The sequence below is a fragment of the Gallus gallus genome, chromosome Z (assembly GCF_016699485.2).
Source record: "Gallus gallus isolate bGalGal1 chromosome Z, bGalGal1.mat.broiler.GRCg7b, whole genome shotgun sequence".
Taxonomy (NCBI): Eukaryota; Metazoa; Chordata; class Aves; order Galliformes; family Phasianidae; genus Gallus; species Gallus gallus.
In genome coordinates this window covers 11,057,042-11,078,782 of record NC_052572.1, presented here as the reverse complement: position 1 = coordinate 11,078,782, position 21,741 = coordinate 11,057,042, and the positions used below count along the sequence as shown (strand labels likewise).

Sequence of the window (21,741 nt, the reverse complement as noted above, 5' to 3'; positions counted from 1 at the left end):
AAACAAACAACAACAACAACAACAACAAATCAACAACTCCCCCAAAAAAGAAAAATACCATCAGTAGTGGATGCTGGGGACTGGTGTGTATCAAGGGAAGCTCTTGAAACAAAGAAACCTGGAGACCTTTATTTCAGTACAGAGTAACTCTTCACAAGCTATATAAGGTTTCCTAAAACATTTGAGGCAAAAGCTGCAGGTTTCCAAACCCCAGAGTTCTCGCCATCCAGAAGCATTGAGCAGTGGTGCATTTTACTTACATCCTTCATGAATAAACTTCCCCTTGGATGTAAGCAAACAACTTTCCCCCCACTTCCTCATTGTGCAATGGCCGGCAAATAAAAACAAACATGTAAGTCTTCATCCGGAGCAAGGGCCACACTGAGGGTTACATACTCAGCCTAACTCCCCATTCCAATGTAGTTCAGTTTCCCTTCACAAGAACCCTGTTGGTACCACCTCCAGCTACATCTCGGTGCCTCACCCTGAACTGATTTGAGATACATTTCTTCTATTGCTATAAAACATCTCTACCATTCCTGTAGGGCAGGGTGGACTTCTTCTATTATCTCCAGAACATTCAATGCAGCAGAGTAGCAGCTACCCTCCCCAGTGGTTTTCTCACTGGATCCAAACGAGGACAGTCAGAATTTAGACTCGCCTCACAGGATCTGACTAAGATCATCTGGTTGACACTGCTTTTTTTCCCAGTGGGAATGTACAAGTCCCATAGCTACTCAGTTCTGAACAAGATAAAAGAAAAATTACATTCTTTAGGAGGAACATGAAGCCCAGTTGGAGTAAATAGGCTTCACAGTAAGAGGGAACACGAAGCAACATTTCACAAGATTTGGAGTCAGCCAGCTGCGAGACCATTACCTCCAAGTCCTGTCAGGTGTAATTTTTCCTGATACTCAAACAACATATGCAAATGCATTGATAGAGAAGTGTTTTTTAGGAGTGCTTGGTGACTGAGTGGACTGCTGCATGACATCCCTAAAATAGTTGGAAATAGCAGGTTTCTTACACATACATGTCACTGAATGAACTGTCCTAAATAAGCCAGTCCCACATTCAGTGCTAAGGATTTTTTCTGTGTTTCCGTCATGAAGTTACACCAGCAAAGGAAAGGAGCCTTCTTCAGTCAGTGACTGACAGAGCACAACAGTTCAGACATGGCTAAGAGGTCGAAAATGAGCATTTCCAGAAATTATTTAATTGCCATACAGGAACGCAAACAGAACAGGGCTGTAATTTTTACTAATTAGCACATATAAACTATTTACAAATAATTTCACAACAGGTAAAATAACAGAATTAATCAAAATTTAGAGGTTAGACTTGTAAAAAAATAAGCTAATTGAGCTTGTTGAGGTGTTGTTAGTACCAAGAGATGGGTCTGCTGAATCCAGATTCTCTGCTTAACCATCTATACAGCTACAATCTGCAAAACTGAGCACAATCCTCTAACTGAATGTTATTTTGACAGCTGGCTTAAAACAACTGGGTGGTCCATATAACTAGGGAAAATACCACAGAAGTACAGTAGAACATGATAAAACAAGAAAAAATAAAGCCTCAAGTTAAGACTGTAACCTTCTAGCACAAGGAAATTTTCATTTGTTTAAAGAAAAGCAAAATTATTAGAAGAGCAGAAAAAATATATCCTATTGGGTGTTGCAGTTCTGTATGGCAGCATCATGCTTCAGAGCTGCTCTGGAGCAGAACCAGCATTCTCTGTAACACGAAATTTCTCCAGAGCCTGAAAGCAGTCTGACACAGTATTCATCAAAATCCAAAGAAAATAAAGAGCACAGTTGAATTATGAATGCCAAGTGAACAGAAAATAGCCAATACAATATTATGACAAACAAAGAAGAAAGTAAAACACGTATGCAAGCATACAGTGCTATTCTTCTCTACGATTTTAATCTGAGTGCTCTGAAACTATTTTAAGTGCAAGAATGTTTGAAATACACTATGAACTCAAACTTACTCACTGTCAAGGTTTATTTTGAGTAAAAACATCCCTCCCCAAAGCAGTTCATTCTTCTTCATTTTCTATATCGTACGTCAAATCTTTATTGACTTTCAAGAAATCTGGCTTGTCTGCCAACAGTAAGATGATTTACAGTTTCCCAACAGACCAATACCTTCATACAAACAAACGAGACTGATAAAATAAAGACACAGGACTGCTCAGAGTATTTGCAATGCCAACTAAAAAAAATATAGAAATAGAAAACGTTCAACCCTTGCTGCTACCAGATGAGACAGGCAAGCGATTTGCCAGATATCTCAGTCAAGAAGAGACCCATTGGTAATCTAGCTCATTTTGTGCATTAATTTGAACATCTGCATATCTTGGAGGCAGCACCTTACTTAAAATGCCTGTGATTTTCACAGCCAGAATTCTCCCTCAAAGGCTTGATTTCTTCCTTCAACAAAAGCAGTACCAATAAATGCATTACATGTTATCTGCATTTTGTTTTCCACCATAGGCCAAGTGGCAGAAGTACTAGAAAGAGGCAGAGACCTCACTTGGGTGAGAAAGAGCTGTAAGTAAAATGAGAGCAGCATATTCCGTGCACAAATGATGTGTCTGCAGTTACTGAGGAACAATCCCAAATGATCTCCTCTGGCATGTAATACAATCTACCAGTAATTAGCAAAGAAAGTTTATTTTTCTGTGAATGGTATGGGATCTTATCAACAACAACAACAACAACAAAAAATCAGTGATGAAATGTATCCATTTAAACCTAACAAAAAAACACTTGACACATCATGAACCTGATTCAAAGAAAAATAATTACTCTCAGATTTAAAGAATGGGAATGGCACAGAACGGTCCCGAAATAGACAGTTTTTGTGTCTTCCTCTGTCAACCAAGAGGGTGCACTCAGCAAAGCAGTAACTCTTTGTTCCAGCAAGGATTATGCTTCCATGACCAGCATCTACTGATACAGCTGCCTGGTTCTGTTTCTTCCTTGCATCTGCACAGGTAGGTAGGTACCCACATGGCTGGGACAGAAGGAACAAAACCAGCTGAAAAACAAAGCTGCTTTCCATGGTTTCATCACAGTCAAATGTGCATGCACACACTGTTGGTACAAATTAAGCGACAGGAGCATGAAAGCATCATCTCAGTGAAGTCCAAGGTGATGTAGAATTTCACCTTAAACCTAAAAACTAAAATTAAGTACTGAACATTTGTCTGTGAAAGCTGCCAAATCTTTATCATTCCCTGACTACCAAGTGACAATCGCTTGAGAGACTTGTCTTGGAAACACTCAGGGCTTCTACTGCAAAGTAAATACTGCTAAAGGTCAGTATTGGGAAGACTGTCAGTACCAAATGTGTTACCACTCTTTGACTTGGGAACAGAAGCAGCCTTGCCTCTTAACAAATAGTGTTCATTTCCATGCTTACTACCTAAGCATGAAAGTAGCAGAGACAGACTGCACCAGAAGTACCAACTGAAGTTATCCCTGTTCCACAGCTGCTCTTAGTCCCTTTAGCTGCACTGTCCAGCTTTGAAATGTGTCAGGGAACTGACTTCTTGAGTCACTCCTGAGCCAGAACAAAGATGTGGGAACAGGACTTCCTTACGTTGGCAATCCAAATGGAAGGGCACAGTGGAACCAGTTTCAGTTTGGACAGAGAGAGATAAACTGGAGAATACCACCGGATAAATCCTCATGAAGATGCACTTCAGTTACTTGAGATATTTCTGTACTACAGACACAGAGTACCAATGGATACTACAACAAACCCATTCAGATGTACAGCAAATCAGAGATTGCCTTAAAGGCAAATCAGACATCTACTTTTAGTAGTTTGTTTGCTATTTTGTTTTAAATAAGTAAAACCCACAGCTTCACAGTGCATCCATTACACCTTCAATCAAGAGCAAATGCAATAAATGCAGCTTTTAATTAAGTGCAGGCAGTCTGTGTTGTGCTCCTGTCAGACATGCACATAGCCACAGGAGTGCAAAAATTATAACAGGAGAAACAATTATAGTAAACACATGTTGTTTTCAAGCTGGAGTTGGTCTCATTAAAAACTCAAAAAAGAAAGTACTTTGAGATTTAAAAGATGTTTCAGTATCATTTTGAGTGCTATCTTTTTGAGTGCAGGCAGGTTAGGATTTTAAGAACAGTGACATTAGCAGGTATGGATTTAGTATTGGCTGTGGAAGTGCTTCCCTCTCAGTGCCAGTCACTAAAACATAATGCAATGCAAACAGAATGTGTTCCCCTATCCTCTATTTAAACTTGATGTGATCAGCTTCTCCTAGTACACACAAAACCCCTGGGCAAAAAACATACATGGATCTTCTGTGTTAACACATATTCTGCACAAGCTTTCCAACAAAAAAAAAAAAAAAGAAAGAAAGAAAGAAAGAAAGAAAAGGCAGAGTTTTCATATAAAGTTTCCAGCTTTGCCTCAAAGTATAAAGAATCTTGTTTCAATCATACACACCTCAAGGTATAGGACATTAAAAAAGGCAAGTCTGCAGAACAGCTATTTTCTTATTAGGAAAGAAACAATTTCATCATGCAGTAAAGGAGCTGGCAAGCCACAGACTCTTGATCTTTGCCTTCAAACTCATCAAAAATATCCACCCACGTGCTATTCAGAGAGAACCTTTATATTTTGCATTCTCAGGTCATGTTCAAGCAGTTCCATTTTCTTTCAGTTTTCTTTGGCAAACTTTGTTACCGCATTACTACAAACTCCCTCCTCAAATCTGAAGCATAAAGATTTCTCTCCCACGTGCCTTTAGCTGTAAATAAAAGTACTTACAATTTAATTTTTTTGTTTCCTTTAGAGTATCCTTTAAAGGCCCTCAAAAACCAACAACAGCAAATTGCAGAGATTCTGCCAATGGCCAGCTTCAGGGTACCCCTGGGTGTTGACAGAAAGGTTGAAGTTTTGATATGCTCCTTTTATTTCTGGTGTTTCAGGGTACAAAGATTGACAACACAAAAGAAACTGTGAAGTTGCTGAAAAGCTTAAGAAGTTTAGAAATGAGAGCAGTGCCAAAAAAGTGAAGGTTAGAGCAGAACAGAATAGTTCATTTGGAAGAGATCTACAGAGATTACCAAGTGCAACCACTTGACTACTTCAGGGCTAACTAAAAGCTGAAGTATATTGTTGAAGGCATTATCCAAACGCCTCTTGAGCACTGACAAGTTGTGGGCATCAATTCCTTGTCTAGGAAGCTTTTCAGGAGTGTTTGGCCTCCTTCATAGTAGAAACATCTTTCCTAATGTCCTATTTGAACCCCTCCCAGCACAGCTTTGTGCTGCTCCTGTGCGTTCCGACATCACCTCCCAGGGAGCAGATCCTGGCACCTCCCTCTGTGCTGCTGAGAGAAGTGAGGTCTCCTCTTAGCCTCCTCTTCTGCTGGACAGCCCAATTGTCCACATCGTCTCCTCACAGGACATACTTTTCAGCCCTGGCACCAGCTTTGTTGCTCACATCAGTAGCAACAGAGGAACCTCAGAACCCTTTCAAGGACCTTCACATCCTTCTTGTATTGTGGAGCCCAGAACTGAACAAAACACTCAAGGTGAGTCCACTCCAACACAAAACATAGCAAAGAATCACCTCTTCTGATCACTAGCTGTGCCACAATCAGCGTCCCCTGCAAGGCACTTTGCCCTCTTGGCTGCCCAGGCACGCTGCTGGCTTATGCTGAGCTGCTCTCCAGCCACCTGTCTCCCAGCTGTGCCTGTATCCAGCAATGCTCTACCCCAGGAGCATCACCAGGCATTTGTTTCTGTGGAACTTCATATCGTTGCTGACTGATCCCTCCAGGCAGTCAGCAGCACCTCTCACTGTAGTGTCATTGGTAAACATGCTGAGGATGTATTACACTCCGCATCCAGATCATCGATTAAACGTTGAATGGGACTGGTCTAAGAAATGAGCCCCGGAGGATATCACTAGAGAGCAGCTACCAGCCAGATGTAGCCCCACTCCCTCACATCACGCAGCATGGTGTGAACCTGTTTATCTCCTAGCTGGACAATTTGTCCAGATGGATGCTGTGAGGAACGTTACCAAAGGGCTTACTAAAATCCAGAAAGATTATTTCCACCACCTTTCCTTAATCCAGCAAATGGTGACCTTAGCTCAAATCAAGACAGGACTTTCCCCTCATGAACTCATCCTTGACTATGCCTGATAATATCTTATTTAATTGTTTTTAATAGTACACAGGATAATTTTTTCAGGCATTGAGGTTAGACAAACATGTCTGCAGTTTCCTACATCTTCCCTTGTGTCCTTCTTGTAGATCAGTCTAACACTGGCTAGTTTACAAGGAAGCTTCCTTCCAGTTATTTCTTTAAAGCAGATCCTACATCTCAAAGACCAAAGTGATGCACAGTTAACTTCTCCATATATATGGTTTCTGGCAAAATATCTTCATTAACATATGGCAAAGTCTTTAAGGATGCCATAAAGGTGCCCAGATCACTACAACCTCTTCCCTCGCATTAGGTAAAACCAACTACCCATTCGGTGTCCTGGCTTGCAAGGCCAGAAAACAGTTCAAACTTAATTTTAAGCCCAACAAAAAAGAAATGTCTAGCACCTCACTCAGTGTCCATCCTCCTACACAGCCTGCTTGGTATTGCTGCCTATGGGTCAGCAAACACTAATAACAATCCTACTTCATGAAAAGTCATGAAATTAGAGCTAGGAAATCCCAAAGCATGTTAGCATAACAAGAAGCCAGGAAAGGGCTGGAAAAGGCAGAAAACAACCGGGTAGAAGTTAATCTAAAGAAAATATTTTTGTTGCATGAAAATCCAGCAGGGCTTATGAACTGTACACAGTACTCCAAGAACCAAAGAGTACAGATATACTTATTCATCATCGGGGACCCTGACTTACGGTAGCTCAGGGCATGCATTATTTTTGAAGTTTCTGAGATTTTTAAACTTCGGGTAGGTTGGACCATTTCAGGCTTGAAGTAGGAGAATGATTTGATTTTTTTTAAAGTGTATAAAGTTACCTTCTCTTACTTCATAGGGAATTAAAATCTAAGTGCATTAATCCACCAGTAACATTCTTCGGGGACTGATGGTTAAGATGATCTGTTACCATTTGTTCTATAAATTTTTTAACAGATTATGACAATGTATTCTAATTTAGCATTTCAGAATAGCTATACCAGTAAAGCTTTTAGCAAAGACTCCGCACATATGGAGTAGGGAATAGAACAGGCATGCTCAAGAACAGCCAGCTTTGGCACATTCCTTCATTTTCCAGTTAGTGCTTTCTTAACACAACATGCACCTGCACAGTGGGTAAAACAAGACACAGAATGATATATAAGCCAGACAAATAAGTGCTTTGAAGAATAAAATCTAGCTTTTACATATTACTTTATTTCAGTTATCTGTTCTCCTTCCCTTCCTAGGCTGGAGCACTTTAAGCTAGTAGAAGCCAGTTAGTGTAATTAAAATCTACATATGCAGCTCATTTGGTTGCATAAGTCTTTGAAAAACACGTTAAACAACTGCAACCCATTACACAGATATAAATCTGAAAAACAACTTCAGCCTTTGCCCTGTCCCCTCCAGCCCTGCAGAGCCTGGTTCTGGCCCAGCCCACAAGAAGCATGCTTCCCGTGCTCCCTTGCCAGCTTGGATAGGACTAGTGAAAAGAGCAGCCACAGTGTTCACAACACAGAAGCAGCAAGCAGTTTTTTGCCTCCACATGAGCCAAGCAGCAGCTGTTCCAAGCAAGCCATAATAAGACTCCCAACCATCTAGGCTATGCTCTGATGAAAGCATCTCATAGGCTTCTTGAAAACAGGCCAGGTCTGGTAAAAAACTGGGTATTTGGCAACCCTGCAGAAGGACCTGTTTTACAGGGAATTCCATCAGCTGCCTGGTGAAGCAACATTACAGGTTTGTCCAATCCTGCCAGAGAGGGATGGGTGCCTCACAGGGTATCCAAACACATGCACGGAGGCTCTTCAGAAGGAATCTTGATTTCTCCAAGATGACAGATCTACTCATACAGATAATTAAATGCATCCACTTATTAAGAATAGACATCCTATCAGTCTGTGTATAAAAGCAAGTACTATAGAGAAGATGCAAGCTAACTCCTAGAAGAATTTGATTGTTTATTTCGTCCTTGAACTCCAGCTGTCATCTGCAGGAAGTCTTGTCCATCTAAGATGCACAAGACCCATGGGTTATTTCTCAGCATTCAAAGCAATTTATTCAAAACAGGGAGTTTGCTTTTCAGATAAGTGGAATTTGTTTGTATTTCCCATGAAATTATTAAAGAGAAAATTTCAGTTTCTCAGGAGCAAAGGTTAGGATCTTCATAACTGAAATCTATCTAAACAGCATTCATTTCTGTCTCTTTACAAGATTGTCACTTCTAATTTTTAAATATGAAGGTACAAAAATATTAAAAAGTCTAACGCTTTAAAAATGCATACAGCAGAACTTGAACATTCTTGATTCAAAGTCCTGTCAAAAATATAACTAGGATCATAGAATCACAGAATCATAGAATGGCCTGGGTTGAAAAGGATCATCTAGTTTCAACCCCCCTGCTATGTGCAGGGTCTCCAACCACCAGACCAGAGCCACATCCAGCCTGGCCTTGAATGCCTCCAGGGATGGGGCATCCACAGCCTCCTTGGGCATCCTGTTCCAGTGTGTCACCACCCTCTGGGTGAAAAACTTCCTCCTAATATCTAACCAAAATCTACCATTCCCCCTTGTCCTGTCACTATGCACTCTCATAAATAGCCATTCCCCTTTCCTGTTTATGCACTCTCTTCAAATACTTGAAGGCCACAATGAAGTCTCCCCAGAGTCTGCCCTTTTCCAAGCTAAACAAGCCCAATTCCCTCAACCTTTCTTCATAGGAGAGGTGCTCCAGCCCTCTGATCATCTTAATGGCCCTCCTCTGGATCCGTTCCAAGAGCTCTGATCCAAAAATGTGATCATGATGCGTTTTCAAGTCTCAGTGAGGGCTTGTATACTCAGACCATCAGAAACTATCCTACCATCAAGAATCAGGATTGTTCCAGGCAGGACCCCTGGCATGAACTGCACTATAAGGACATCACTTAAAAACCTACAAAAGTTATGCTTGTCAGTATAATATAAGTAATTCATACAAGAAATACTTGTATGAAATATGGATTTTTGAATGTGTTGCCAAACTCTAAAATCAAAATGGGTGGAGATTCATTGTGGAGATACAAGCAATTCTTCTCACTATACCGTAACAACTGGCTCATACTGACTATAACAGGAAGTTAATTAGCCCAATTTCATATCCTGGCAGAGGATGATTTTGTCCAACCATGCCCAGATGTTTCATTAGCATTTCTAAATTTTATACTAAAGTGGAAAGTAATTTTTCAGGAAATTTAATATTAACACCTTAATTGAATCAAGTTCATAACAATGTTGTGGGGGGCAAGGGAAACTAAAATGAGCAATCAGGATATTAACCTGAAAAGAACTTTAAAGAAGTTTTGGAAAAATAAAAGCATTTACAACCAATCTCCCATGAAAACAAACCTTACTAGAAATTTTGAAACAAGAACCAGATTCCAGTTTTCCTGTTCTTGAGCAGTAAAACATGGATAGAGATCACTGTGGTTGTCTTTATTTTGTCTATATTCTGGAACGTAGACGTTGCTGTTACCATCTGGACTACCATAAATTAGACACTATGACAAATGTTAGTCAAAAATTGTTTTCTGACAGAGAATTTATCAAGTTTTTGGAACACCAATGAACTCCATTCCTAGGGAGGTGATGATCCTCAGATATTAGACATTCCTCGCAGCTCGCACCCTGGTACAATTTTCAGAAGACGATATGCTAGGATGCTTTTCTTAATTAAGAGTTTGGTCAGTTCCTGGAGATAACATAGTCTGTGCAAAAGAAACATCCCCTGGTGTATGATGTTTTACTGAGGAGCTCCAGTATGTGCTCAATAAAACGTGGAAACTTCCTTAATTTTGAAGGTCTTCTAGAGGATTAATATAGTTCTGAATCTGCAAAGGGAGGATAGTGCATATCTTCCATTCCAGACACTGTACTCATTTGGTAAAGTACCTCCCTGGTTTTGGAGGTGAGCTGTCTAAATCATTTCTATGGTTTTCTCTCTCCACCAGGACAGCATAATAACTGCAGTAAGCCTTTATTCTTTCAAAAGCTCCCATTAAGACATATACAATAGGAAACATGAATACATAAAAGGAAAATGTCCCTCGCAAGAAAACATTTAATACCTAATTTACTCGTCAAATGGTGATGCCCATCATGCAACTTCACTTATCTCCTAATACAAGATACAAAAGTGAGAAAGGAAAAATGAACACTTTGAACAAGTTAAAGGATTTGGGGTTGGAATATTCTCCCAAATTTATTTTCAGCTCAGTCTCTGAGGTATGAACATTCTTGTTCAAAAGAAAATACATCATTTCTGCTGACTGCTATTGACAACAGTTTTGTGAAACTGCATTTGTAGAGAATTAAAGCTCTTTTATATTATTGTCTGACTCATTTCATTAAGCAACAGCTGATACAACTGAAATAAATTAAATTACAGAGATCTTTTGTTTCCTTTAACAGACATAAGCATTTGATTCTAGTTCAGTACCTTGAAAAAACATGCAAACATGGCATTGATGCACTGGCACATAGACAAAATATCTTCAGGACATGGAAGTGCTGCCATTTATACATTATGAATTATTTCCAAACTTTGATTTGTTGTTTTTTTTTTTTCGTTCCAACAATAGCAGCAAATTCTTTAAATAACAGTCCATTTAAAGATTTGTTCTTGTGGAAAGAATCATACGTGAATAAATCCTATCCCCTCCTGAAAAGGCCCTCCTTGAAAAGCTTCTATTGTTAGTTTAAGTGGGAGTTAAACGATCAACTTCCAAATTGGAAAGCACTGTTTTGCTGTTTATAAGGAAGTTGGACAAGAAAAAAAAAAATACCATCTGGCAGAATAGGACTACAATGGCAGAGTCAGATTTCCAGACAGGTTCTATTACAAATGTACTTGGCAATAGTCTGTGCAGTTTAAGTGGGAGCAACAATGAAGCTGTGTCAACTTACACCAAAGGTGGATTTGCTACATAGCCTTAAAACTAATTTACTGTTTATAGAAAGGTCTGAGTCAGAGGCTGTATGGTGGTGGTGGTAGGGATGTCAGATAAGACTTAAAAACCTTCTTTCACTAGTTTGATTTTCTTTTTTTAACAGGTACTACTGAGGAGTTAAAAATCCTGATGAAAATCTGTTAATACTACCTCCAAACAACATATCTACTCCCTTTGACCTCATTAATTAAAAATTATATATTTTACTGCATATGGGCAATCCACAGAGAAAAGAATTTGTAGGACTGAAGCAAAAGAAGATGGAGGTAAAATTTAGATGGTTATATCCAAACCTGAGCCAGAGCTGAAGAATGCTGGAATGGGACTCAGTAGAATGACACATGATATTCAACAGAACAGATGCAGAAAAATGTAGGTTGTCTCTGTTCCTCTTTGTTCAAGCATTTTATATCAAGAAACCATTTGATTACAAAAAAAAAAAAAAACACCTTAGAAATGTACTCTTAAGCATGAAAAAATCAGTCTTCTCCATCTCTTGTTTAAATTAAATATTAAAAACTATGCTTCAAATAAAGATCCGAGCAATATCAAGAATTTTGTCTGAAGAGTTATTAAGAGAACAAGAAAGAAAACACTAAAGTGAAAACACTTCGCACCTTAAGTGAACGGATAACAAAAAGCTAAACAAATTGTTTTCTCTTTTGTGCTTTCAAGCACATTCCAACGCTGTAATCACATTATGCAAGTTGTTACATAATTGGATCCATTGTACTCTTCCAGTTAGTCACCTTCAGCCTAATTAAATAAACAAACGCAACAATATATACTCACAGGGGATCAATCAATCAATAGGATCACTGATTTGAAAAGCTTCCTTCCCAAATAGCATAGCAGACCACTTTCTAAACTAATTAGTGACATTTGAGCATGATTGTATTGAGTTGTCCCAAAAAGACTTCTCCAGATTGCTCTTTCCCAGCATGAGTCTCCCATACTCCAGAAGAGGTAGCTGACAAATTAGTACCATGCTCCGGTGGGACGCTGCCAGACTCAGTGCTAGGCTGTAGCTGGGTCTGTGCCTCTAACCAGAGATTGAGAGGGGGAACAAAACAGCTCTGCTAGGCACCCAAGATTCACTGCACAGATATGAAGCCCTGGAATTGCACTGCAAACACAGGAGACACAAGCCTATCTGGGTGGAAATTATGGCTGTGCTTCATTCTGCATTTAGAAATGTTGCTTAGGCAACAGTATTTCAGTTTCAGAGCATACATGTATACAGACACACTAAAAATTAAAAAGACTCTGAAATCGGGAAAATTAAAACAAGAAATTGCCTGCTAGTAATAAGCCATACTAAAGAACACTTCTGGATCACAGTACTCTTTGGTAGTTGTGTCTCTCCACATCAGTGTCATGGCTTCTGTACCTGTCTGTCTGTATCTTTCAAAACTGAAGAAATAACTCCAGCCGGTCTGCTTAGCTTCTCAAAGCACTGGAAACAGAATGAGAGCTGACAAGCTGTATTTCTGCATCACAACAATGGTATTTTTTGCATTCTCTCAAGTTTATTTTTTTAAACCACTACACTGAAATACTTTAAAAGTAAATGATAATTAGCTGAGCATACTAAATTAGTAAAAACATAGATCTTTACAGCATTAATTTATATTTCTAAACTAAAGTTAAATCAAATTATATTTAAAAATATTAAAATAAACAGTATATGTATCTGCATAATTAGTAGCTGATTAATCAATAGAAATATATAGTTGACTTCTTTATTTGCAACTCCAAAGAAGAGTAAATTTTGAAGACTGTTTTTGTAAATATGAAAGCCACTACACCAAATCCCTACAGTTACAAACTCAGTATTCAGAGTCAAAAGGCTTGTGTATATTTATTGATAATTTCAGTATTGCTTGCCTTCCTGGAAAAAAAATCAGTATCAAATTATATACAAAACTTGCAGAATACCAGCGTTACACTGGACACAGTGCAGCTTAGGACTTCAGCTCCAAACATTAAACTGACTAGAAAAAAGACAAGACGCTAAATATATCTCCATTTCAGAAGACTTGAAAAAAGTCATGCTCTGATTATGTCTTTTACAAAAGAAAAACACACACATGCAACTTTTAAAATTAAAATCATACTGTGTATGGAGAAAGGCCACTTAAAGTAATTAACAGAATGTGGACTTTTGCAGTATGAAGCTGCAGATCATTATGAGTTGCTGCCATAATTTAGTTTCCTCAGATGCAGAACAGAAATAATACAGATGTAGAAAACTCAAAACAGATCAAGCAAGAAACAGAATGTGACTCAATAAATAATGCAAAGATAATTCATTAGAACCTATTATTTGTTATAAACTGCCTCATTCTGTCTATCCTAAGACTAGAAATTGCTTTCCTTTCTCTCCATCTATCCAGAATTTTTGAAGGCTTTGGTTTTCTCATGGGAAGCCTATTTTACACTTATTTAATCATCTCCCAGTCCCTTAAGAAAGCTTAAAGACAGCAATCCCATATTGTAACTTTCTTACTGGAATCTTTTATCTTTTATCTTCCACAATGAAGACTGCTCATCAGAGAACAAGATGAAGAATAGAAGAAAATAATACACTGAGTCTCAATGAAAAATATACTGAGATTGTGAAAGAAACCTCATTCACACAGAACTTTCATTGCCAAATTTCAATCAAAACAAGGAACAGTTGCACAAGTCATTAGTATCTGCAAGATTTTAAAAGCCCATCACAAAAACTTCAGTTCAAACTAAACCATTAGGCATAAAAATTGTCTTCAGTTCTATGTCATTAAGCCAATGCTCATAGGAAAAAATAGACCCTAAGATTAATGCCTTTTGGAGTGTGCAATCTGTACGGTGTCATGAAATTCCCAAGGCTCAAAATACTCTGTACTAAAATAAGATCAATCTGTCCAGCAGATGAGCTTCAATTTAGTTCAATAGGTTTCTGATTAAGAAATGGTACCTTTGTTTTCAGGATGGTTTCTGGTTCTTCATTCTTAGCAGTAGCATGCATATCCAAGGCTGCTTTCCCCCACTATCAAGTTTAAATCACAAATTTAAGTTAGACTTACGCAGTTTTGCCTTCACTATCTTGTTTGGTGGCACTGGCTCCCTTTTTACCCAGCAGTGAAGCCACTTTCTCAGGATCACCATTCTCCACCGCCTGCAGCAGCCGATCATCATTCTTATTCCACTCATTAGTCTGCAGTAAAAGGAGAAAGAAACATTGTTAATACCAGCACTGTACACAGGCTTCCTGGAATGATCTTGCACATATTCAGCACCAACAAAAGCTGAGTCAAAAGGTCAAAGAAGGCACAAGGTAAAGGTGCATTAAATAAAGTTGCAACCTGTGTAGCACAAGCTCCCAAGTAGTCAATGGCTCAAGCCAGGACTTAAGTCATCACCAAAGATGACCTCTAATATGGAAACACTGTAGAAGAGTAGTGCAGATGCCACTTGCTCCTACTCTATTTGAAAGAGTTCTCCGCCATTTGTCTAGTCCTGCTTTCTATTTTGGAGCTATACTTGCCCCATCACACACATCAGACAGACAACCAGTGTGCTATCTCAGTTGATTCACATCCTACCTACAAACACAGGCCAGCCAAAACTTTACATATTTCAGGTCTTTCCATTGTCCCACTTCATGGAGCGTAACAGGTCAAGAGACTTACCTTTGCTGGCTGTAACTAATTCTACCAAGATTTTAACCGCCATGCCTGCCCTTAAAACAAAGGAATCAAGCTACAACGGACAGTATATCCATAGTACTACTGAAAGCAAAATACAAGCACCTTACATTTAAACCTTTCCAAACACAGCTCACTAATATCTCTTTGGAGATTCTCATCACCTGTATCAATGAAAGGACACTATTTCCTAATGTGATGATGCCCACTACAATTCCAGGCTCTCAGGACACAGCATATTTCTTCTACCAGATCTGTAACCAGAATCTAGGAAGTTACTAAGAAAGCAAAGTAACCTTTTATATTCCATGTAATCACAGCAAAAAAAATAAAGCTCGGGAAAAGTTCCAGCTATGCTTTCTAGACTGGGCTAACAATAAGGTATAGCCTTCAGGAAGAACATCTGATGCACATGCAATTAAAAGCTGCTTTTGGCTTAGCATTACATCCTGCTACACTCAGTAAAGTATCTTCAACAGATTACAGCCTTCCCTTTGACATCAGTTAGCTCATCTCCAGCGTAACTATCTGTTCATCAGTACTGGACTTCAGTACAAACAACTTTGGCAAAGACTGAAATCATATTAATATGTTCCTTGAGAAATATTCAGCTTAAAGAGCACTTTGTTCTAACACTTTGTAGAGATTTTTTTTTTTTTTTTTTTGCCACTAGCTGAACAAAATGTTCAATGCACCGCCGTCTGGGCTTGTGAGAAAAAATGTATGAGCTGCACATTGGTACAGACCAGCTCTGCAGGCTCTGCACTCTCTCAAAAGTAGAAGGGAAGAAAAGTGTTCCACCTTACCAGTTATTTAAAAGCAAATTAGATTAATTATTTATTAAAGAAAATCAACTAAAAAAAAAACAGCAACGCAACATTAATGTGAGTACAGTCCAGGCAAGAAAGTAGACAGGAGTTGAAAGAGCAACACCTGGAACCAGGAATATGAATGGTTGCTATGTCAAAGGAAGTGGCACGCAGAAGACAAAGAACAATTGCAGGCTTATGGCACTGTTATGAAAGGTGGGTAACTGCATCAAGCAGGTTATATTCTTTATTCTTACACCACTGGAATAGATATCTGTAGATTGCAGAGCAATAGTTTTGTCTGCAAAAAATGATGTTTCCCCTAGCAATACTTAGACTCCATGGCAATGAATACCCTTTCAAGCAGCAGGCTCCACCTAAAATGAAACTCACTGCATATTCTTCAGTTAGGATTTTTTTATCCTTTTAAAGAGAGCCTACTATCAAAAACAGATGTTAGGGAAAAAATGTCTTCTTAGTAAATAAAATGTTTTAGAATTAACAGTTTGTTTGACAATGTATTGTGCTTTTTATGTTGGTGCTTATCCCTGATTCTGTGGGTTTTTTATTATGCAGCCATATAAGATATTTAAATATAAGATACTTAGTGAATTCCCTGATGACTGCAAAGTATTAATAGCACCTAAATCCCACACATTTTTTCTGCCCCCCCCCAGTCTTCACAAAGGAAGAGAGAGCAGGTAACTGATAACCCTAACTCAGGTACCACTAGTCAGAATCCATCGTATCTATGAATTAAACAGAGTCAAACACTGACAAGATGTTAGGCAAAGCAGTGTCTCATGAAGACCCTGAAAAACTCAGGTCTGCCAGCTCCATCTCAGCATCAAAGAACAGCCACCCATGTCCATTTCCTTATTTTTTTACACAACACTGGTAATTCTCTTCTCTATTTAGAGGAAAGCCATGGAGACTAGAGACTAAAACAGGAAAATCGGTCATTTTGGACCTTTGTTTTCAGGGTGCTAGTTCTGTATCTAATTAGTACCTCTTCTAAACACCACGACTGAAAATTGCTGAAGAAATGACCAGTCTTACACTGTCAAATACTTAATCCAACTGTACTTTTTTTAATTGCATGTTTTCAGATTTCCTTAGTGATGCTACAACAGCTTTATTGCTATCATACTGGCTCTTTTGTTTTGCTCCTTAAAGACAAAAGAACATACTTTCCCTTTGTCATTGTGTAACAGCTAGGCTCATTTAAAAAATTAAAATAGCTGTATTCTCTGTAAGATTCTTAAAAGATGAAAGACCCAGTTTCTTTTCAAGTTATCTGAGAATTATACACAATTACCTATAATGCAAGTTATATAAATCTATTTAGAGACTTTTTTTTTTTTTTTTAATGTGCAAAATGGAATGGGGAAGACAATTGTCCAAACATGGAAAAAAAGAAAAAGAAACCATTCAGGTATCAACTGTTGCTTAAGTATTCCTCTAATATGACTGAACTGTTTTTACTCCTCCACTGCATTCCACAGCAGCCTTGCACTGAAGTTAAAGGGATGGCTAATAAATAAATGGCATACAACAGACTCTCAAAAATAACCACTTCTATAGGAAATTTTAGCTCTATTATCCATTCTCTTCAGGAAAAACATATCTGGAAGTAACAATACATGCTCACAAAGACATTGCACACATGGCTGGAACCAACTTGGAGAAATTTAAGTCAGTGAGTTTCACAGCAACTCATGTAATCAAAAACTGCAAAGCCACTGGTGCACAGAGCAGATCAGAAAGCAGAGATCCCTGATCAGAGACACTGACTGTTGCATTTACAACATTTTTGGGGTCTCTTACAATATTAGCTTGTTTTTGAACCCACGAGTCACAGTTATCATGAAACGTCCACAAAAGATCTAAGAGGTAACTTACCATAGAATGCTTTAGGTTGGAAGGTATATTTAATATCACCAAGTTCCAACCCCCTGCTATAGGCAGGGACACCTCCCTCCAGACCAGATTGCTCAGAGCCCCATCCAGCCTGGCTTTGAATGCTTCCAGGGAGGGGGCATCCACAACCTCACTGGGCAACCTGTTCCAGCATCTCACCACTCTCACAGTAAAGAATTTCTTCCTAATATCTAGTCTAAATCTACCCTCTGTCAGTTTAAAGCCATTTCCCCTTGCCCTGTCGCTACATGCCCTGATAAAAAGTGGCCACCTCTCTGGCACAGGCCACCTCTCAAGCATGCCCAGAACCTTCTGGATAGCATCCCTGCTCTCTAGCATGTCAACTGCACTATTCAACTTCATGTGGGACAATGTAAAACACGGAAACTTCCAGCTGCCGCTGCTACTGCTCAGTAAATGTCTGTAAAAGGCACCTTGAGCTGTCACTTATCACGCAGCAGCAGTACATTTGTTTTTCTTGGACAACATGGACATGAGAGATGCTCTCCATAGCCAAGAGCATTGGAAGGCCTGAGGTAGTCTGCAGATGATGTAACAGGAGACCTTAACTTCTTAAGCCCTCTGCAACAAGCTTTTGCCACTGTAGTCCCACAAACCATCCTACACCACTTATCCAGGAAGCCCAAACATTTCTCTAAGGCAATTTTTTTCAGCTGCCCATGCGGTACATGCTGCCTCCTCTATTACAAGGTTCATTGCTGATTCCTTGTTTTATCTACACCCACCGACAAAACTACATTCCAGCCAGGCAGCATAGCATCACCCACCAAATAACCCTTTAGAAGCTTCAGTCCTGTCACTTACTTCTCTTTCAAGTAGCATAAATTAATGTTTCCTGTTACAACCTAGATGCTTAGACATGCACTCAGAGAATCACAGAATGGCTTAGTTTGGAAGGGACATTACAGACCATCCAGTTCCAAACCCCTGCCATGGGTAGAGTTGCCTTCCATCTGATTAGGCTGTCCAGGGTCCCACTCAACCTGGCCTTGAAGGCCTTCAGGCATCCAAAACTTCTCTGGGGAACCTATGCCAGTGCTTTACCACCCTCTGAGTAAATAATTTCCTCCTAGTATCTAACCTAGATCTCCCCTCTTTTAGTTTAAAACCCTTCCCTCTTTTCCTATCACTACCTGCCTCCTGTTAATAAGCTCCTGGTAAGTACTGGAAGGCTGCCTGAGGTCTTCCTGAAGTCTTCTCCGAGCTAAACAAGCCCAGCTCCCTCAACCTTTCTTTATAGAAGAGGTGATCCTGCCCTCTGAGCATCTTTATGACCTCCTCTGGACCTGCTCCAACAGCTCCATATCCTTCTTGTGCTGGGGGCCTGGGCTACTTCAGTACTGCAGCTGGGGCCCCACAAGAGCAGAGCAGAGGGTGACAATCACCTCTCATTCCCTGCTGCCACCCCTCTGTTGATGCAGCCCAGGATACTGCTGGCCTTCCAGGCTTCAAGCACACACTGCTAGCTCATGTCCAGCTTTTCATTCACAGAACCCTCAAATCCTTCTCTGAAGGGCTGCTCTCAAGGAGCTCTTCTCCCACTCTATGCACATATCCGGTATTGCCCTGACCCAAATGCAACACCTTGCAATAGGCCCTGTTGAACCTCATTCAGTGCTTGTATAGCCACTTTTTGAGCCTGTCCTGGTCCCTCTGCATGGCATCCCTTTCTTTATTATATCAACTGTAACTCTCAGTTTGGTGTTATCTGCAAACTTGGTGTCATCTGCAAGCTCGCTGAGAGTGCACTTGACTCCATCATCCAGGTCATTGATAAATATGTGTAAGTGAGCAAATTCACATAGGGCACAAGCTAATGCTAACACAGAACAGCAGTAGCATCTTCTGAGAATCTCTTGAGTATAGTGTCAGAGCAACAAAACTGCCAGACTCAAGCAGTTAAGTAGATGCATTTTGTCAGCAATAAAGCCAAAGGATGTTTTGTTTGTATTTTTTGAAGAATGTTGCAAATTTGCAAGTTAGTCAATTGAGCAACCTGGACATTATGGCACACCATGATATATGCAGATTAGAAAAAAAAAACAACAAAAAAACCAAGCAGCTTGGTATTAAAGGCAAACATTTCCACGTAGCTAAGCTGGTAGAATCCCTATGGTAGAGATTGTACATGTGAGCCTTCTTTATCCCTCCCTCAACAAGAACAAGACAAAGTCCCCCAAACAGTTAACATTCTGCAATAACAATGCTTTGTAAAAACATGCAAAACTTAGCTAATGAGACATATTTCATCCTCATATAGCAGAATTAGTATCTCACATTGCACATTTCCAGCTGCTCACTCTCCCCTTTATTTTTTTTTGAACATCAGTGTGCTGTTAAATTTAGGTCATGATTACACTCATTGGATATGAAGAGAAATGAATAGTGATCAATGCTCAAGAAGTGTATGCTTTTGGATAAAAGGAAGTTTTCTGTCTTGCCAACAAATAGGCAATCTCCTCCTACTAACAGGAGTGTATTTATATAGGGGAGCAGATAATCCACCCCCCTCCAATAGCCCTAACTATAATGCTGACAGAAGCCAAAATTTTCCATGCTTAAACATTTAGGAACCTGAGAAAGAAGACTGCAGGACAGAGCTAGCCAGGTTCAGGAAGGGAAGCCACTCCTTCACAAGGCACTGTCAGACTGAGGTTTGGGGAGTGAGGAAGAAGGCAGGAGGGAACTGATTGACTGTTCTATGATTACTCATTAAAGAAGGCATGGTACCGGAGCCAAAAGCGAACTGTACGCAGTACCTGCATCGACAATCTTCGTAACTGTCCCAGCTGCAGCTCCATCAGCCACAGACAGAAAAGTTATTTCCTCTGCAAACCCAGGAATTATAGGTATCCTGCAGTCATATAATCAAATAGTTACTGTGTGGTGCTAGAAATGCATGTTAAAAATCCTTTGCCATTGTGATCACACACAGTATGCTTAGATAGCAAATTGTTTTGAGTCCAAAGATAAATCTTATCTCAAAACCTACTTTTTATAGATAAATCTTGCATTAACTATTTTAAGCATTGTTTTGGTTTCTCAGACAAAATGAACATTTTCGCTTCCGGATGAGAAGCTCAAGAATTTAAAAAATGCTTAAGAAAGATACTTTCTTATTTTCCATCACAATCACATCACGATATTAATTCTCAATAATCTGAGATTTTCAGTAAATGCCATGCAAGAAACAACAACATATAACAAGAGGTGACAGTTCTACTTAGCACTTGTACACAGTGTTTCCCATGTGCAAAGACCTGAGCAAACATTAATTGGACAACAACTGTGTTTCTTTATCTTTGGCATGCAGCCTACAGGAGATGATATAAGTGACCTTGCATTGTTACAAACCTATTGGAGACAGAGTTATGTTATCTCTAGTGAAATCAGAACTGCAGGGAAGCTGAGTAGCAAATTGAAATTCCTGGTAACTTCAAACTCAGCAACTTGATGTCTGAAAAGGAAAGGAATACTTAAAAATTGGCGTCACAATTGCATGGCAAAGACCCTGAACACCACTGCATCACAAGGTCATCCACAAAAGCCTGCATATGCTGGATTTCCCAAGAGGTCCTAAGAACAATGCTATTGTAGGGAATGCATTCAACTGTACAAAACATCTTTCAAAGTTAAAACAACAGATGATGGCTTTTCTCAAAAGAATGCCTTATCTGAAAACATTTAACCCAGGACTCAGTGATAAGTGGTTAAGTAATCTAAACTTGCCCGTCCTCCATTCCCAAGACTGAATTGGCCAGAAACAAACATGAAAGGTGTGACTGAAAATCTCCCTTGCAGAATGGCAAGATTTTCTGGACTTATCAACAACTTGTCCAAAACTATGGCAGCAGCTCCCAGGACATTCAGAGGTTAGTTAACCCCAGAAGCTACTACTTTCAAGAACCCTGCCAATTGCTGGGGAACCAGCACTTTCCTAAATACTTTTCGAAATCTGCCCAGGTGCTTCATTAGTCACCAAAGCCACTGCAAGCTAACCTTTGCTGCACCACACCCCACTGAGGCAGTGCCCTGTAACCTGTGCCAATAGATGCTATGTTCATTAACTTTACCACAAATAATGTCTTGATCTCTAATTAAGTTATCAAAAAGGCAAAGTGTG

General features: G+C 39.4%; 1 protein-coding gene across 16 annotated transcripts in view; it reads right to left on the bottom strand.

Annotated features, from left to right (window-relative positions):
• The window catches only part of RAI14 (retinoic acid induced 14), a 92,873-nt gene that overhangs the window by 23,658 nt on the left and 47,474 nt on the right, over nt 1–21,741 (bottom strand). For 15 of the 16 annotated variants that reach the window (XM_046905976.1, XM_004937176.5, XM_040656513.2 and 12 more), the window contains one exon: nt 14,248–14,378. In XM_046905976.1, coding sequence (XP_046761932.1) covers nt 14,248–14,378 — 131 coding nt within the window. Of the gene's footprint in view, nt 1–14,247; nt 14,379–20,377; nt 20,435–21,741 lie in introns of those variants that run through there. The other variant, XM_040656512.1, reaches the window with a different exon arrangement.